The sequence below is a fragment of the Hibiscus syriacus genome, unplaced genomic scaffold, assembly GCF_006381635.1.
Source record: "Hibiscus syriacus cultivar Baekdansim isolate YM2019G1 unplaced genomic scaffold, ASM638163v2 tig00000405_pilon, whole genome shotgun sequence".
Taxonomy (NCBI): domain Eukaryota; kingdom Viridiplantae; phylum Streptophyta; class Magnoliopsida; order Malvales; family Malvaceae; genus Hibiscus; species Hibiscus syriacus.
In genome coordinates this window covers 154,621-175,060 of record NW_024061786.1, presented here as the reverse complement: position 1 = coordinate 175,060, position 20,440 = coordinate 154,621, and the positions used below count along the sequence as shown (strand labels likewise).

The 20,440-nt window shown below is 33.8% G+C and overlaps 1 protein-coding gene across 2 annotated transcripts; it reads left to right on the top strand.

Annotated features, from left to right (window-relative positions):
- The first annotated feature begins 7,589 nt into the window (after nt 1-7,589).
- On the top strand, nt 7,590-11,341 carry LOC120205304 (myosin-binding protein 7-like). Of its 2 annotated transcripts, XR_005524022.1 has the most exons (5): nt 7,590-7,901; nt 8,124-9,725; nt 10,138-10,184; nt 10,510-10,736; nt 11,131-11,341. XR_005524022.1 is itself a non-coding variant. In XM_039205219.1 (4 exons), exons 2-4 carry the CDS (start codon nt 8,331-8,333, stop codon nt 10,643-10,645), a joined length of 1,578 nt encoding a protein of 525 aa, XP_039061150.1. In that variant the 5' UTR covers nt 7,590-7,901; nt 8,124-8,330; the 3' UTR covers nt 10,646-10,952. The 2 variants fall into 2 exon arrangements, 1 of the variants encoding a protein (XP_039061150.1); XM_039205219.1 differs by lacking the exon at nt 11,131-11,341 and having other exon boundaries at nt 10,510-10,952.
- Nucleotides 11,342-20,440: the final 9,099 nt, after the last annotated feature.

Sequence of the window (20,440 nt, the reverse complement as noted above, 5' to 3'; positions counted from 1 at the left end):
CCTAGTTAGTGCCAAGGCACTTTAGTTTCCGACTAGGTGCAGATTCCCCAAGACTAGACAGAGTAAGTTGACCGGGTGTACATTTCCGATGCAGCTCAGGATCTCAACCTAGATACCTGAGGGTATCTCGGAAAGGCTAGAGGGGTGTGTGAGCTCCGAGACGCATAACCCTCAGCTGCACCATGATGCCTACTTCAACAGTACATATCATTATTTTGCATGTATTCATACATGTGTCACTAGCCACTTCAGTGGTTCCATTTGACATCATGATCCAATGATGTTCGAGTCATACTGGATTAGGGTGTTACATATATGATGTGGTCCTTTTAATATTAAATAATTCCATGTCATGCAACTGTTATTGAGTAAACGATCGAGTGACAAAAAAAGTTCAATGTCTAAAGTTTAGTGAACAAATTGAAAAAAAAATTAAAAGTGCAATGAGTGGATTAAGAGAGAAAGTAAATTCAGTAAATAAGCTTGTAATTTACCCATAATTTGATTACAAACCACAAAAAGTAAAAATGATTTTATTACAAGACACAAAATGTAATCCGCTTCTTTTGACCAAACTGCATATATAAGCGTGGTTCACACTTCCCACGGAGACGTACGGTAGTTAGGGTCGGCCCGATCGGGGGCATTTGGCCTCAAATTTTTTCAAATTTTGTTTTATCCCCTCAAAATTTCTAAAAAATAATTAATCAATATTAAAAATTCTTATTAAGCTTTTTTTTAATATTACCAAAAGTTTTGAAAATATTCATTAATCCTCTCATTTTAAAAAAATAAAATCAAACACTCACCTTTTTTAAAAAAACTCTCATTAAATTCCTTCATTTTAAAAAAAGATAATAATCAAACCTTCTGAAAATTTTAATTGAACTCCAAATTGATTTTTGAAGATCGTCACTACGCTCACACTGCTTTAATATTGTTTTCCTCTCGTGCTCGTAAAGAAATATTACTCTACTCATCTCTATCTAGTGTTTAATATTCATTTTCTCTTTTGACTTGTCGTGGAAAATCACACATCTTGACTTGTTAAAAAATATGTCAATTAAAAATTAATTTCATGTAATATTTTGTACAAAAAGATGATAATTAAAGCATATGAAAGGAATGTTAGTTATTGAAATTCGAGTCCAACCTCTATTGAAAGTTACCGGTTAAAGGAGATTACATAACTGAAGTAATCTTCAGGTATAATTCCATTTAAGTTTGTTCACATGTGATTAGGTGCAAGGAATTTGGAAAGAGTAGAACTACGGAGGGTGACATAAGGTTTACTTTGCTAAAAAGTTCCGTTAAGTGAAACATTTTATATTTTGGTAATTTTGAGATTTTTTTTATCTTTCTTTAAAAAAAATAAAACATTATTAATAAAAAAATATCCAAACTTTTTGGAAATTATAAAAAAGATTAAACCCCTAAATTTCTTATTCCAACCCCATACCAACCGTCGTTACTTATCACTGGCCACCTTTACCATATCGAACGGCCACCCACCTATAGTCATACCTTCACTATTGGTCATCTATCTTGTTATTGTCTCAATCCCCTAAATCCTTAAATCTCTAACTCTAATTCCAAATTCATAATCCTAAATTTATTAGAATTTCTTGTTGTTTTTGGAGAGGGAAGCAACGATGCATCGATTGAGAGGGGAAAATGAAGAAGGGAAACGACAGAGAGGGGCAATGACGTTTTGTTTGTCAGGAAAAGATTTATGATTTAGGGGTTTTGTCAAATGATGACAAAAGCAATGATGATAAAAGCAATGACGATTGATTATGGATTAGTGGTTCTACGGCGGTTACAACAACAATGGCAATCGGTGGTGATAACAGTAATGACAACCGATGATGGACTAGAATAAGAGATTTTAGGATTTTGAGTTTTTTTTTTGTAATTTCAAAAAAGTTTGGGGCTTTTTTTGAATTAATAATATTTTTAAGTTTTTTAAAAATAAAAATTCTCAAAATTGTCATAGTACAACATTGTTACTTAACGAAATATTTTAACGGCGATTATGATTTGAGCACCTAAAAATATAACGTGTATAATGTTAAACACTTAGATTGAATAAAAAATTAGACGCATATTTAAGAAAAACGATTTAATTTAGGTCCTTATTTTCATTTAACGAAATATTTTAACGGCGATAATAATTTGAGCACCTAAAAATATAACATGTTTAATGTTAAACACTTAGATTGAATAAAAAAATTAGACACATATTTAAGAAAAACGATCTAATTTAGGTCCTTATTTTTATATTAAGCCTTTAATAAATAAGTTGTACATATTTTAGCCGGAAAGTGCGTATGATTTAATTACGCAATTAAAAATGTATACTATTTATTTGTAATTTTTTGGGAAAAAGTAATTAGAGCAAACCTTTTCTTAATCCCCACTATAAAAAAAATAAAAGAAAAAGAAAAACCTAATAGTAATGGAGTTATAACTTACTTCTTATCTGCTACTCTCCATCACACATTTTTAATGTCTTAGAGCTCTCCTTCTATAAAAAATAAAATTGGGTAGAAAAAGTACCCTTAGAATATTATTTAGAATCTCGTGTGGACATAATTCTTGGCTTGTGTCGCTTTATTTATGCTCTTTCTTGATAGTGCTCCATTCTTTCACCTTTTGGATTCATATGTATCTATAAGGAGTAAATCCATGCGGTAAGAGTTATTAGGAAAAAGAAACACTAAAATTAAGCTAAAATGCTATAAAACCATGCAAAATAAAGGAAAGACGCTAAAAACTATAGAAACCTGATTTTACTTGAGAAAATGGCTAAATCATACTCAAAGTGTGAAGGAAAATAGTGCACTTCTATTGCTATTAATGAATCGGGTCTCATTAAAACTCATAATTAAATATTTGGATTAGTGCAATATTAGGATGCGTGACATCCTAAAAGTCCTTATGTTGCATCTTTGGCTATGAAATTTTATTTAGGGATAGAATTAAGATGATATCTTAGAGATAATATGCATAATAATATAATTCAATAAAATGTAAACTTATGTAATGCTAAATTAGTTTCGTACTATTTATTATAATTTATCAAATTGAATATATTATATTAAAAATTTAAATAAATAATTTACATATATATAAATAAAATAATATTTATAAAAATAAATAATTCATCACCTAAGTTTTTAGTGGTAATTTATGGAAATGATATGTATTTCAAATGTAAATATGAAAATAGCATTCAAACCATATACAACAACAACAAAACCCTATTCCCATATGCAATGGGGTAAGGGGGAGGTATGGTAGTAGGCTGTCCACCAACGCCAGGTTGAGAGCAGCTTCCGTGGAAGACCTCCGGCCAGTCAAAAAATTAATAATAAAGATAAAATGTAATGCATGCTTAAATAAATAAATAAAATACGTAGTTGAACAATCTTCATATGCAGTCCTCATATGCATGTCTGTAATGGGAAGTAATCCCTACAAATAAACCCCTGCATAAAAATATCTGCATATAGACAGAAACGTAAGACCCGACCAAAAATATAAAGATGAAACATGATGAGCAGTATACACAGAATTCAACGATAGCAGGCTTCGAGAAGGGATAAAGTCAAATGGGTTAGAACCTAAACTAAGGGAACACTACTCCGCTACCTTAGTTCTAGGCCTTCATAAATTCCAATGATAGAAACGTATAAAAAGTACAATTAATGAAATTACTACAAAGGCATTAAAAGAAGACTAAGATGATACACCCAATGGATGTGACTCGTCCTACTCGGCTACCCTGGTCTTAAGTCGCCATAATTTCCTATAAGAGGTCATGTCCTCAGTAAGGACTAAATCCTTCAAATCAGATATCAAGCACTCTTCTCATTTCCGCTTTGGTCGACCTCTCCTTCTGGTACCGTCGACTGTAATCGACTCTACCCTCCTAACCACATCCGATGGTTGTCGTCTTTGGACATGCCCAAACCACCGTAGTCTTCCCTCTCTCAATTTTCCGGATACATGCACTACCCTCAAGGACATCCTAATAGCAGAGTTTGGTGTCATGTCCTACAGAGTCCTACCACATACCCATCGAAGCATTCTCATTTCTGCGGCCTCTATCTTCCTTACGTGATCCTTCTTGATAGCCCAACATTCTGATACATACAGTAACGCTGGTCTTATTGTCATTCTATAAAATTTTCCCTTAAGTTTTGGAGGTACCTTCTTGTCACACAAAACTCCAGTAGCAGCCCTCCACTTTAGTCATCCCACCTTTATACGGTGTGAAACGTCTTCATCTACACCCCCCATCTTTACGTATCATAGACCCTAAATACTTGAAACAATCCTTTGAGGAGAGAACGTGTCATTCTAAACATTCAAACCATATCAATTCTATAAATAACATAATCTTCGGTTACATAGAATAAAGGCACGTGGAACTGGTCGCGCCTTTGTCCCATGTGACAAGGTGTGTCAGATCGTTATTATTTGGTTAACTAGTGAGAAGACACAAAGAGAATATATTAATAATAATTTTATATATATATTTAATTATACCATGTGACTATGAGGTAATATCTTAACGGCGAAACATAACTTAGATTAGAGGAAATCATACCTTCAAAATTTAAAAATTTATAATTTAAGCCCCTAAATTTTTTTTAAAATAATTTGGCCCCAAATTTTTTTAGAAATTTAGATTAAATTTTAAATTTTTAATGTTTTTAATTAAACTCCTCCCATAAATTTTAAAAATTCTCATTCAATCTCTCAAATTTTAAAATTTTTTAGTTAGTCCCTAGTTCTTTGGGGGGGGGGGAATATAAACTAAACACTTCTAAATTTTTAAAAATCTTAATTTAAACCTCTTATTTTTTTAGAGTTTTAAGTTGCTCCTAAACTTTATTACTAAGTTTCACCACTGTAGTATTTGTTTAGAATCTTTCATAATTATTGACAATGCACACACAATCTACAGACGTAACTGTTCAAATCTATCTTTAAAGAAAACAAAACTCTCTTTAACAATTGAAACCACTTGATAAGTTCTAATTATAGAATATTATTAAAATCATACCTTTTTGTGACGTGAAATTTTAAATCTTTTAAATTAATCTCTAAAAGTTATTAAGTCAATTACAGTAAACTTGTTAAAAAATAATTTATTTACCATAAATATATTGTAAATATTTTTTTGACGAGAATTAGAAATAAAAATTAAGAAACAAATAACCCTAAAAGAAAATTAAAACTTACCAACCGAAAAATAATCGAAGTGGCTTTAATGGTTCAAAGGTTAAAATTTTATTTTATTTTCTATTACATTGTAGAACAGGGCCCATTTATTTTGGGCCAAGTCATTAAAAGATCCATAAAACGGAGAACATGTTATATACTTTAATTGACGAGTCCATTAATGAAAACTACAATAACTACAACAACAACAACAAAACCCTATTCCCATATGTAATGGGGTAAGGGGAGGTAGGGTAGTAGGCTGCCTCTAACGCCAGGTTGAGAGCAAATTCCGTGGAAGACCTCCGGCAGTCAGAAAAATTAAAAATAAAGATAAAATGCAATGCATGTATAAATAAATAAATAAATAAATAAATACATAGTTGAACAGTCTTCATATGCGCGTCTGTAATGAGAAGTTGTTTCTGCTAATAAATCTGTGCGTAAAAATCTCTGCATATAGACAGAAACGTAAGGCCCGACTAAATTTAAAAAGAGGACACATGAAGAGAAGGATACATAGAAGTCAACCATATCAAGCTACGATAAGGAATAAAGTCAAATAGGTTAAAACCTAAACTTAGGCAACACTACTCCACTACCCCAGTTAAAAGCCTTCATAAATTCTAATGGCAGAAACATATAAAAAAGTAGCCGTCATGGAAATTACTACAAAGGCATTAAAAGAAGACAGAAGATGATACACCTAATGGATGGGACCCGTACTACTCGGCTACCCTGGTCTTAAGTCTCCATACTTTCCTGTAAGAGGTCATGTCCTCGGTAAGGGCTAAATCCTTCAAATCAGTCTCAAGCAGTCTTCCCACTTCCGCCTTGGTCGTCCTCTCCTTCTGGCACCGTCGACTGTAATCGACTCTACCCTCCTGACCGCATCCGACGGTTGTCGCCTAAGGGCATGCCCAAACCACCTTAGTCTTCCCTCCCTCAATTTTTTGGATACAAACACCACCTCCAAGGACATCCTAATAGCAGAGTTTGGTGTCATGTCCCACAGAATCCTACCACATGCCCGTCGTAGCATTCTCATTTCTACGACCTCCATCCTCCTTACGTGATCCTTCTTGATTGCCCAACATTCTGATCCATACAGCAGTGCTGGTCTTATTGCCATTCTATAAAATTTTTCCTTAAGTTTTAGAGGCACCTTCTTGTCACATAAAACCCTAGTAGCAGCCATCCACTTTAGCCATCGCGCCTTTATACGGTGTATAACGTCATCATCTACACCTCCATTTTTATGTATCATAGACCCTAGGTACTTGAAATAATCCTTTGAGGGAGAACGTGTCATTCTATGCGTACTTCTACATCTTCATCGTTTTGGTTCCCACTGAAGTTTGAACATAAATACTCTGTTTTATTGGCCTGGAATTTATTCTGCTTGGTCTGGATTTTATTGGGCAGATGGTCCAAACCTTCCGTTGGGTGTGTCAAAATTAACGTGGATGGAGCTTATGTTGCCAAGACTTGACAAGCTCCATTGAGAATTGTTGGACGCGGTCACAACGGGTTCGTTCTTGCAGGACACGCGAAGCCGGTAAACAATTGCTACAGCATGGAAATGGTGGAGGCAAAAAGCCTTTGCAGAAGCCATTCAATTGATCAAATCATCTATAACCTTAGGCATTTAAAATGTCACGACCATGTAGGGGGCACCTTAGTACGACCACATGGAATTGTTTTGGGGGAACCAAAGGGTGAAAAATGAGTGAATTTCAAATGGAGACGAGAGAGGGAATAAAGAGGGTCTTTCCCATTTCACCTTCTTGTATGTTCCTTCACTATCACACTCCCCCTAAAGTTGAGTTTGACATGTCAATAGGGGCTTATCTTTTTCTTACGTAAATGTCATAAGTAGAATAAACAGTCCTGGAATTTTATGTCATTGGTTATTGTGAATAAATTTACACGATTTAAAATAATTTTACTTTGCTTATAATTATTATTTCATAAATAAATAACATAAATTAGGGAATGAACCATAAGTTTTAAATGAAAATAAGTAATATATATCTATATGAATCTCTGATATATTTAATTAAGTTAATGTTTTTTTATATTAGAAAGGAATATTGATTGTTTAAAAAAGGATAAATGAAGTGGGCGAGGATTTAGTCAATAGGGCTGCCAAATTTAGTAGGAACAAGCTCACAATAAACTAAATATAAAATACCCGCAATCGGAAACAACGCATGTTTGAACTATCATCAGCGCCATCGTCCAAGGGATCAAGGGCAACCGATTCAATCACCAACCGTCCATTCCCCCTTCCTTGTTTTCGTATAAATTGCTTAGCCTCATTTTCGCTTCAGCTTGACAGGCAGATCGACAGAAACCTCTGAAGCCTGAATAAATCAAAGCCACCCCCAAAATAACAAAGTTTGTAGTTTTCGATTCCCTTTCTTTTTCTTGTTGATTTCTCTCTTTCTCTCTTTGATTTTCCTTCCCTCCAATCGCCATCTCTATTCTCGTCGTTTATACCTTCGGATTTTTTTCTCACTGCTCTCTTTGGTTGACGATCGATGTTCTTTCATTGGACAAGTTTGTGAGTTTCAAATTGACAAGGGATTGATTTTTTCCGTTTCCGGAGGTTGATTTTCCCGGGGAAGTTTGCCTCCTTTTTCCACCTCTTTCTCTCGACTTCCGCTGTGAGTTACATTCTTCCTATTCCCTCGCTCCTCTGTTTCGTAGAATTTTTCTTTTCTGTTAGATTTCCCAAGAACAAAATGCTTTAATTTTTTAATGTTAATCGAAAATTACCAAAAATAATGAATGTTATTAAGATATTTATCTTATTGCCTAGAAGATTTATGTATAAACCAAAGGAACTTTATATCTTTCATTTTTTGTTGTTTTATCGTTTATTTCAGGAACTTTTCTATGTGATTGAATGATCCAGGAGGAATTTATATAACTGGTAGCTGGAGTCAGAAGTGAAAGGAGGGAAAATTTAAGAGGATATGCAGTGTTCAAGAGAGAATCAGAATTTTATTTATTTTTCATTATTTAGCGTAGATTCTTTTTTTAACTTTTAGTATATAATTAAGTTGCTTGAATTTGAATGAATATATTGCCACATGGAGTCAGAAATATTTTCGCCTCCAAGAGATTTGGTAAAATGTTGTAATTGCAGTTGTACTACCTGTGCTTTGATTGGTGCTCCTTCGAATGCCTGGTTTCGGTCTGTGAAGCGAAAATATGATGAGTTTGAGACTGGAAGCAACTTTTATGTTCCAGGGCTTGATCTTTATTCGAATGCCCGAGTCCAAATTGAGAATGAATGTGCTGCTTTGCGGGAGACAGTCAGCAGCCAACAAACAACAATACAGGATTTGTTTTCAGAATTGGAGGAAGAGAGAGGCGCCTCATCTTCAGCCGCAACTGAGGCCATGTCGATGATATTGAAGTTGCAGAGCGAGAAGGCGGAGATTGAAATGGAGGCCAGGCAATTCAAGCGTTTTGCCGAGGAGAAAATGTTGCATGACCAACAGGAGATAGAGGTTTTGGAGGATCTGTTGTATAAGAGAGAGCAGACTATTCAAGCTTTAACCTGTGAAGCACAGGCATACAAGCATAGGATGTTGAGTTATGGGTTTACAGAGGAAGAGGTTGAAGGTGAGAAGGATGGACAGACGTGGCAGCCTAGTGTGGCTGAGGACTTCGAGGACGAAGCTGATCTTCCTGCATATGATTATCCTCCTCTGAAGTGTAATTTGAATGAGAATCCTGGTAATGATGTCGATGATGTTGAAGACGTTGAAAAATATGCATTTAGTGAGACCCCTCGTGCCCGAGAACGCTTGAGGAATCTGGAAGAAAGGATCTCCCAAATGGAGAGGAATCCCAGCGGCAGCCAGCTGGATGGAGAGATTTCTGGAACAAGGAATGTTTATGAGAAGGTGGTAGTCGGCGACTCTCCTAGGCGACCAAGACATTCCAGGAGGCATTCAGCTGATAGTACAAATTCGTTCTTTTCTAGGGAAATGGGATCAGAGTTTATCAGTGATTCCCCAAGGTTTAACTTTGGCTCGCCCAGGTATAATACTAGCTTCAAGAAAATGAAGTTAGTTTCTGAAATGGACGAGATGTCTACCACACAAAGAATGGATGTATCAGAAGTTGGAGATGATATGAATGACAGAGTTTATACAATTGATTCTGTCCATAATGAGGTGCCATATAATGGAACTGCTGAGCACAAACATGGACTTGGAATTTCTGATAACTATGAATCCACTCCAAGTGAGATATTCAATCAACCTGATGTTTGTGATCTTGATATCAAGAAGCTCTACATGAGACTTCAGAACCTTGAGGCTGACAGGGAATCAATGAGACAAGCACTGCTCTCTATGCGAACTGACAAAGCTCAGTTGGTATTATTGAAAGAAATAGCTCAACATTTGTGCAAAGAAATGTCACCAGTAAAACAAGTGGCTGTGAAGCCATCTGTTCTTGGAAGCCTCTTCAAGGTAATCAATGTCTATCTAAAGTGTTGTATTATCATTGAGTTCTATTGTGACATGTTCATGTCTTTATACTTTTCACTCTTCAATTTCATGTTGCTTTATTGCTGACAAGTGCAATATGGTTTAGTTTCACTATTTTGTCCACTTAATTCTGGTATTATTTTAGTTGTTGTATATCAATCATTCGTCACAGAATCAAATTTGGGTTGTAATTTATCTGAAACCCATCTTTTGAATGTTAATCTAATATTGCTGGAAGCACCAACCAGAAACATAATATGCGGTAATTATTCATCAATAGAGCTCCTGTATTTCTCATGATCTTAACACTTTGTTTTTGTTTTGATGTATTTCCAAAGTGCCACTTGAAGTTTATTGTCTTTTGATGGTTTATTTATTTCTTCTTTTTTTTCAGTGGATTTCATCTTCTATTTCTTGGAGGCGGAGAGCTCGCCGAAGCCAGTAAGTAGAATAATTGTCATCTACGTAATTACTGTTGAGTTGACCAATGTTTTAAAACTGACCAACATATATTAATACATTTTACGACAGCAAAATTGAAATTAGTTATTCCAGTGCAATAGAAAGAAATGTTACGACAGCAAAATTGAAATTAGTTATTCCAGTGCAATAGAAAGAAATGTAGTCCTTAACATCCATCATTTAAGGCCATGGCCTCTAACCCTGAAACAATAGAGATACAGATTTACTGAGGGAGTATGTACTTGATATAAGTTAATGCCGGCATTAGAAAATCGCCTTTTATAGGTCTTCTTTAATTATATAGGTACCTATATGGATTGTCACTGAACAACACTGGCTTGCTAATGGTTTTAGACCAAGGGCCTCGACTTAGGCAGTGGAGATGCCTTTCAAGCACACAAGTGTCAAAGAATGTGAAATTCACTCGGATATGTAGATGAAGCCTATAATCATAACTGTGAATGTTGAATGGGTTGGTTGAAGCTATCATGTGTTGGCTTAGCATCCAGTTTTGGACGACAACAGAGTTTGGTATATTGTGCAGTGTTCTTTTATTTGAGTTGTTTTTTTATTTCTTTTAATTTTTCGGGATTGAATACATGGTCGATGAGCAAACCATGGATGGTTGTGAGCATATAGTTTTTTGGGTTTCCGTTTGAGGTATTTTGGGCATAGGCTCTCTTTTATATTTCAGATTCATGTAAAGCAGTTTTATCCTGTTTATAATTCAAGCAATTGGTTATTTCCTATGGATATTCTTTTTTATAGTTCAAGTTCTATTCCTACTCACTTGGGCCCAGACATGGACGGCCAGGCTAGGACAATTGCTCTTAAAAATTTTAAATTATCATATATTTTAAAAATTTGTACTCACATAAAATTGTACGACGATTTCTTTGAACTAATTTTTGGGTTTTTGATATAGGTGGGCACTTTCGTTGCCCCCGGAAGCAGTCAAACTACGAATAGACGGGGAAATTGCCCAAAATCAATGACCCTTGTCATTCAAACTCGTAAGAATCAAATACGGTCAACTTTGAGGCTAAGGTATGTTCAAACCCTTAAAACCCCAAAAGGACGCAGTTCCGAAGGAAAATGGTGTCGTTTTGGCAACTAACCTATATACCCGACCCGAAACTCTCGAAGAATCCACGTGTTTTGAAATTTATGGATAAATTGTAGTTTTGACCCTTTTATTTTTTAATATTTATTCAATTTAGTCCATTTTAACATGATTTAATTGTTGTTTTAGTCCTTTTAGTTTTTGTTTATTTAATTTAATTCTATTTTGTACAAGTAATTGCATATTTAAGCTCTAGATTTCGGGTTTCACTCGAACACGTCTTGTTATAGCTAAGGTTTAATAATTAGGTCCTTGGTTCATTAAATTAGCTAAGAATCGTGCTTAATAAGCTTAGCTTCTTTCAGTTAGGTCCTCCTTAACTTATTAAATTAGTTAATAATTGAGCCTGATAAGTTTAATTTCTTTTGATTAGGTCTTACATTTGGTTAACAAGATTCGCTATAATATCTTGATTGGCTTTAATTTGGTCATTAATTTAAAACTTATTAATCCATTTGGTTTTAGTTTCTTAATTGACTTCAATTCGATCCTAATTCAATATTTTTAATAAGTTTCTAAGTATTGAACATCTTAATATTTTTAATTCAATTTTAAACATGTTTGTTATTCTTACACATTTGTTCATTTTAGTAACATCATCTAGGAGTGAGCATTCGATCGAGTCGAGTAAAAATATTTCGAGTTATTCACGTTGATGAGTCATATTTTCCAATTCGAACTTAACTTAAATTTTTTCAAGTTGAGTTATTTGAGTTTCTATGTTAATTTTACTATAATTGTTTATAGTTTCCCGAAGCAATGATTATGTTGGGCAAGGTTTTTTAAATTGGGGTTTATTTGTCATAAAAACTCAACTTAATGAGAATAAAACTACCACTTCTACTTATATCGTTGAATCTGTTGATATGTGTCATGCTAGATTAGGACACGTTAACATTCATGCTTTAAAGAAATTGACAAAAATGAATGTTCTGCCTAAACTAGACATAACTAGCTTTAACAAATGTGAAATTTGTGTAGAAGCCAAACATGATAAAGCTCACTTTAAGACTGTTTCTAAGAGAAAGGCTGAATTGTTAGAACTTGTTCATACTGATCTAGTAGACTTTAGAAACACTGAAAGTAAAGGAGGAAAACACTACTATATGACCTTTGTAGATGATTACTCGAGATACACAAAGGTTTATCTTCTTAGAACTAAAGACGAGACTGAAAACTTATTCTTTATTTATAAGGCGAAAGTTGAGAATCAGTTAGATAGGAGAATCAAACGACTTAGATCTGATAGAGGTGATGAATACGGATAAAATTTCTTAAAAGAGGTGTGTGATAAGAATGATATAATTCACGAAACTCCAGCCCCTTATTTTCCTCAACAAAACGGTATAGCTGAAAGGAAAAATAGAACTTTAAAAGAGATGATGAACTCATTGTTGATAAGTTCTAGATTATCTGATAATATGTGGGGGATGTCATTCTATCGGCAAATCATATTTTAAATCGAGCACCTCATAAGAAATTAGATTATACCCTATACGAATTGTGAAAAGGATACCTGCCAAATATATAATACCTGAAAGTGTGGGGGTGTCTGGCTAAAATGGGGTTACCAGACTTTAAGAAGTCTACCATCGGACCTAAAATCGTTGATGCAATGTTCATAGGGTATGCTACAAATAGCGCCACATACAAATTCATGCTTCTACAAGACTATTCTATTTATGAGTCGAAAGATGTCATTTTCTTCAAAGATTCTTTTCCTTTAAAGAAACCTAAATTGAATGAAGAACACAAATAGAAAATATTCCATCCACTTCTTCTAGTATATATGCTAGGTCTACTCAATAAATTAAATTTGAACCTAGAAGAAGTAAAATACAAAGAATCAAAACCTCTTTTGGATTAGATTGCATAACTTTTTTTGTTTATGAGATAAATGATTTAGACTCTCTTTATGATTCTATAGCTCAAATATTTCTGTTAGATGAGGATCCTAAGACTTTTGAGGAAGCTATATGATCTATCGATGATATTTTCTGGAAAAGCGCTATCAATGATGAACTTGCCTAGGGAATTAGTTGACTTGCCTAGGGGATTTAGCACTTGGTTCTTCCGGATGAAGTTGAGGCCAGATGGTTTTATTCAACGGTATAACGCAAGGCTAGTCATCAAAGGATTCACTCAAAAGTTAGGTATAAACTTATCCGATACTTACTCTCCCGTAACGAAAATCTCAATGATCCGGGCATTATTTGCTTTAGCCTCCATTCATAAGTTGCAAGTGCATCAAATGGATGTAAAGTCTGCATTCTTGAACGAATACTTAGATGATGAGATCTATATAGAGCAACCTCTTGGTTTTGAGGTGCCTGACATGGAAGGCAAAGTATGCAGACTTAAAAAGTCGCTTTAAGGCCTCAAAAAAGCTCATAATCAGTGGTATGAGAAATTTCAATAAACTATCCTTTATTTTGGATTTGTTGTGAATGGTTTGAATGTATGCGTGTATTCGAGGATGTTTGGTGATGATTGTGTCATCATAAGTTTGTATGCTGATGACATGTTGATTTTTCCGTACTAGTATCGAGTCCATTAACAAAACAAAAGATTTCTTATCTACTAAATTTGAGATATCGATTTGGGAGAAGTTGGCGTAATCTTATGAGTCAAAGTCACTAGAACTGAAAAGAGATTTTCTTTAAATCAAGCATACTATAGTGAAAAAGTGTTAAAGAAATTTGACAGTTTTGATGTTTTCCCTATTCGAACTCCTTATGACCCTAGCATACATCTTTTTAAGAATAAAGGAAGTAGTGTTTTCCAAACTGAATATGCTAAAGTGATCAGGGGCTAATGTTCTTAATGAACTATACTAAACCTGATATTGCCTATGTTGTGAGTAGACTTGGTAGAAATACCCATAATCCGAGTGGTGAGCACTGATTTTCTCTTAGACGCTTACTTAAATACCTTAAAGGTACAATGGACTGGAAATTTGAGTTTGTTGGCTATCTTGTGGTAATGATGAAGTAAGCTCTAAAAGCGGGTATGTTTTTACTTTGGGTGGATCAACAATCTTATGGAAATCTGCAAAGAAAACTTGTATTGCTCATTCCACTATGCAATCATAGTTTATAGCTATTGACTTAGCTAGGCAATATGTAATACCCTAAAAATTTAGACAATGACCAAAATGCAAATTTTGAAAGTTTGATGGTCAAAGTAGAAATTTAGGAAAAAAGTTTAGGGAATTAAGTGATAATTTTCTAAAAAGAATTTTTATTCCATAAATAGATGGTTTACTCTTGAGGGTGGAGTTTTATAGAAATCATATTTTGGATTTGGAATTTTGGTAAAGAAAAATTAGGAAGAGCTAAAGTTCGATAAGGAATCGGTACTTTAGATCGAATTGTAATTTTACAAAAATTTGAAGGATGTTATAAATTTTTTGGAAATATTATTTTAATATTTTGGATCAGAGAAATTTGGTTTGGAATTGTGCAATTTTTCAGATTTAATCGAAACAGTGGAATTTAGTGACTAAAACGAAAGTTTTGGAAATTCAAGGGGAAATTCAGAAATAAAAGTCAAAATAATTCATGTTTGACTTTGTAATATGATAATGATTAGATGGCTTGGTTTTATGGTAATTATGAAGTTTCATTAAGGGTATATTGATATTTTCCCAAGTTAACGATTTAAATATGATTTTAAAAGATGATAAGCATGATATCAATCTAAAATATCATGCCAATGTTCATCTTCTCCAGCATCTTCACGTGAGAAAGCTTCCAAGGTAAGAAAAATATTTATTTTCCATTTTGAGTAATTCCTTTGGAATTGGAGTTATGTCGTGAGATAGGAAAGTGATCTAAGCGAAAAATGCTATCATTTGGTACCAATATTGCTTTCTAATCTTGTTGGATTTCAAAGATCCCAAATCTAAGGGTTTGTGTTCATGATGGTTTGTGTTCATGATAGGATTCATGAAATTGATGACGAATCTTGATGTTGTAGAGGTTGTAGATTCATTTTCAAGTTTGATTTATGGTTATAACATGTTCAATCTTCTTAGAATTAATTCTTCAAAATTCGGCCAAATCATAAGTTGGAGAAAGTTGTGTTTTGATGAGAGTTAATTAAGGATTTGATTGTAGAGATGTTAAATGGTTGATTTCTTATGTTTTATGGGTTTTGAAGAGTTAAGTGATTTGAAAGAATTGGTTATAAGAATTGATGAAGAACCTAAGAATGAAATTAAAGAAAACAGTTTGGATTTTGAATCTGAAAGTAGGTTTGAAAATTCATTAGAAATTATATAAAAATAATTTCGAGGTTATTTTTATATATTGTGTTCATATATCGATCTTGTTTTGTTTAAAACAAACGGGGATCAATTTCAAGGTGTGTACAAAAAGGTATGAATTTTTAACCAAGGAAAGGTCAGAAAAATCGGACATCAGATTCTGCAAAACAGATTCTGTTGATCAACTTTGAAAATTCACCATAAATTGTACATAATTAATTAGGAGTTCTTTATATGGATAGATTCATATTCGAGTCTAGTTTTCAATGGAAGAAACGAAATTGAATTCCAGTGTGTATATAAATACATAATATTGATTATTTAAAGGTAGTACGAACTGTCTGAATATGGAAAATTGATGGGTTGTTGTGTAAGTGTTGTATAATTGATATACTATGCTGGAAAATGTTGTTTGGAATTAAAATGAGAGTTAGATGTGATATATGACTGTTTTGGAAGTTTGAAAAGATTTGTGGTTTAAGTACACTATTTGTATTATTGGGGAAAAGATTTGTGGTTTAAGTACAATATTTGTATTGTTGGGGTACTTAAATGTAATTATGCTTTTGTCAAAGCATTTGAATGGTAATAATTTCAATGATGGAATTATTGGTATTAAGAATCTAAGTGATAAAATGGTGAAGGACCATTTTGTGTAAATTGGAAAACTTGGTTCCAATGTTAAAAGGAATTATTAAGTATTGAGTATTTGGATAGAAAATGAGTTCAAATATATTTTGGAGTTATTTTGGAATGTGTTTATGTTAGTACAATACTAACATATGAAATCGTTATGAATTGTGATTTATACAGATTGTGATTGAATTATAATCGAAGCAAATCAAATATAAAAATGGCTTATGGTGGACAATAGTGAGGCTCATATATTTTGAAAGACATAAAGTATCAAGGTGAGTGCAATACATGCATGATATTATACATGGATGTTTTATACATCATCAGGAAGACTTGCGATAAGTCGACCTTGCTTATGTTGACATGATAATTATGTCATTTATCATATATTTGACATATTCTAAATATGTCAAATGTTGAATATAAAATGCATTGATCACTAATTTTTGCATATGATGTTATTATGAACATATATGATTTTTATCATGAATAGTATTGTGGGTATGAACTGCCCAATGTTAAATGATATACTTTGCCATAGATGGATCAAATAAAATTGATTATATGCCCAAGTATGTTATTGAGGATCAGTGGTATTAATGGCATGCCATATAGTCTAGCAGCTGCAATATTAGGTAGCACTAGAGTGTCTAGAGAAGGCACATAGTGCAGGCCTTAGTGTCTAGTGATGACACAGTATAAACACTACGGTGTACTAGGTGGGTAAATCCCGACCTCAGCACTACGGTGCATTATTAGGTGAGCAAAGCTCGACTTCAGCACTTCGGTGCAATATTTGACTCCTATATCGGGTTCCTCATACAGTTATATTATGGGCTATGATTTATGGTTTATTGGTTAATAAATGGTAAGTATGCAAATAAGCTTACGAGCTTATGGAATAATGGCAAGTATATTTGTAAAAATAAGCTTACGAGCTTATGGTTAATAAAAGATAAAATATTGGATATGCAAATAAAATGATTTTATGGCATTTTGATTTTGAAATTGAAAATCATGCATGAATTGTATTGCACTGTTTATTGTTTAAAATTGCCTCACTAAGTTTATACTTAGCGTGTGATGATTTTCACGCGTAGGTAAAAAGCCAGTAATGGAATAAAGAGTTAAAGCGTCATCAAAGATCGAGAAGTATATTTCAATATCAGTAAGACATCCTAACTTGAAATGTTTAGTTTTATTAGTGGCATGTAATTATAAATATTTTATTTGTTTTGTTAAACAAATTTGGAAACTAAATGGAATTTTATTGAATTTATATGTATTTTCGAAAGTTACTGTAGCAATTAATGTAGCATGAACATTAACCCGTTTTAAGCAAGATTTTCCATAATGCATTTGGGGTATTGATTCCCCCATACAGGGAACCGATTCCCCCACTGTTCACGGGTACTGTTCACTATTCATAAAAAAAATCTTTTGAATTAAATTCGTTACAACGAAACATAATTTTTATGATATGATATTTTTATAATATCAATTATCATTTTAAAGAAAATAAATTTTAAATGTATTTTGAAATCAAATGGTTTTAGAAATCCGGGTGACATCTATAATCTGTATAGGTATAATTATACGGGTTATGGGTGTTACATAAGAAGCCAAGTGGCTTAAAAATTTATTAGCATAAATTTCATTGTGGGGAGGATCGACTCCTCCTACTTCCTTACTGTGTGATTCACAAGCTGCGATATGTGCAGTAAAGAACCAAGCTTACAATGGTAAGAAAAAACACATTCTCATAAGACGTGAATCTGTTATACACTTGATAAGGAATGAAGTACTCTCCTTAGAGTATGTAAAGTCAGAAAGGAACCTAGCAAATCCGCTTACCAAAGGGTTAAGCCGAAAGCTGGTCCCAGATTCGTTGAGGGGGATGGGTCTAAAGCCCATTGGTTGAGGAATTTATGGTGGATACCCACCTTAGTTATCTAAGTTCAATGTGGTCAAACAAAATCGTGGAAAGACTCATATGTACATTTATCTCTATCCATTTCTATGACTAATAATGTACATGCCCAGATTGAGCTTAATTACTCTTAATAAATTCATAACCCATGCTTCGGGTGGTCTTAGTGAGAAAGAATTGATGAATTTATCGACTTTGGCTGAATATTTACTCTTAATAAGTTCATAACCCAGAGTTGAGTGGGTAGTCCTATTGTGAAGGATATAATGAACTTACCGCTAGAAATGTTGAGTTTTATATAAACTCTTAATGAAATCAAATTCAAAAGTTTAGATGGTTCTAGTGAGAATGACTTATTGAATTTACCGAATAATGAGGATGAATACTTATTCTTAATGACTTCTTATCCCAGAGTTTGGGTGGTTCACTTATAGTGAACTTGAAGAAAGTCACCATACCCTTTGCGAGGTTGAGATGTTGTATAAACTCTTAATTATTTCGTAGCTCGATTTTGGGTGGTTTATGTCGAGATAAATCTGATGAAATAACCTACGTAAGTGAAAAGGGTTACACACCTTCTATGACAAATGATGGGCCATTTTTTCTAGTACGCTTACTAGAATCTTGAGGTAAGATGGTCAAATATATACTTTTGTATATATATATATATATATATATATATATATCTTACACATTGAGGACTCAGGTGTACGAAATGGTTAGTTGTGTGTTATGAGTTTATCCCTATCTTAGAAAGTTTAAGACTAGTTTCACTTGTCTAAGAGAAGGATTGCTCATCATCAATATGTACTAGTTCAAGATACGTTCACTAGTGCTTAAGCAACTAATCTCGCTATTGCTCTTCTGGAAATATTGTTTTTTTGAGTTTCAGAAGAATTTTTACATTATTAGGGGAATGTTAGTAATGCTCAATCCCACATAGAGTGGGTAAATACATTAGGATTGAGTATTTAAGGTTTACATTCTCCACTCCCTTGTTGAGTGATAGAGAACAAGGGGGCTTCTCGCACACCGCCGTCGCCGTCGTCCGTCTCGACTCGGCTCGTGCTCATGGACATGGACATGCTCGTGGTCTTGGTCGTGGTCATGGCTCGTGGCAATACGTGTCTTTGACACGTCCGTGTGAAAACTATATTTTTAGAGAAAATTCGTAAGGAATTTTTCTCTAAAAGAACAAATGAAAAAATGTGAAAGAATTTGTCTGGTATTTATAGGATATCGTTTGTTCGAATTTTATATTTGCAGAGAGTGACAACTGAGATTAATTAGCTGTCTTTTAATTTCTAAAATTTAAAATTCAAACAGTCAGTGTCTGAATTCAAATCTGTAAACGTTGGATGAACCTGGACTAATATCAGGCTATGTTAATGACGTTTTACAGAATGAATGCAAGAGTTACGAAGCTTTAATACAAGAGTTACAAAGCTTTATTACATGAGTTACAAACAGCTGGATTTAAGTCCACGAACATGGACAGAATTAAGGCTAGATTCATTCGTTTGTATAACAGCTTCAGACAGAATTATTGCCTAAATAAAATCAGATTTTACATCTTATTTACGTTGTATGATTTTACCCCTGCATGCATCCTGTAAATAGAGAGCTCATTTGCTTCTCAACTGATCCCAATCACCCATTCAACAAACAATTATCTAAAAGCTCTCACAACTACCAAGAAATTTTCGGCGATCAAAGGAGAAATACCACTGGCAGTCCACTCCGATTTCGGGTGTACGGAATTTGGAGCGACCATACTAACCTCGGGAGACAATCAGTCTATTGGAGGTTACATACATAGGAGCGAATTCGTTTCTAAGGCAGTAGTTTTCATCACGACACGGTTTCGGTTGATTCAAGTAATTTATTTTATTTATTTTCCAGTCAATGCTAACGGTGTAATTTTGCAGTCAATATTACCAACACCTTGCATCAAAGTTCTCCCTCCAATGGAGTGCTTGATTTCACGACTTTCACTTATAAAACTCATCTTCTCTTATTATTAGGGCTTTAGAGAATACCATCCATGGATTTATACATGTTATATTGATAATATGGACGTAAGAAAGAGTCCAACCATCTGCAAAGGAGATTGCTTGGAAAAAACCATCAAAACTGGGTCTCCGGATTTGAAACGGTCTGAGTCATATAATAATAGGGTAGAATCTACCGGCTATGTTTTTCTCACAAAAGGTTGCCTGCTTGAACAATTAACAGCAAGGGGAAGACGACAGATTGGTCAGTCAAGTCAAGGTCATTTA

Excerpts from the sequence above, each read along its gene's own strand:
- LOC120205304 (XM_039205219.1), top strand. The coding sequence starts at position 8,331 with ATGGAGTCAGAAATATTTTCGCCTCCAAGAGATTTGGTAAAATGTTGT. Across the intron at positions 9,726-10,137 it reads TTCTTGGAAGCCTCTTCAAG|TGGATTTCATCTTCTATTTC; the intron begins GTAATCAATGTC and ends CTTTTTTTTCAG. Across the intron at positions 10,185-10,509 it reads CGGAGAGCTCGCCGAAGCCA|GTACCTATATGGATTGTCAC; the intron begins GTAAGTAGAATA and ends TTAATTATATAG.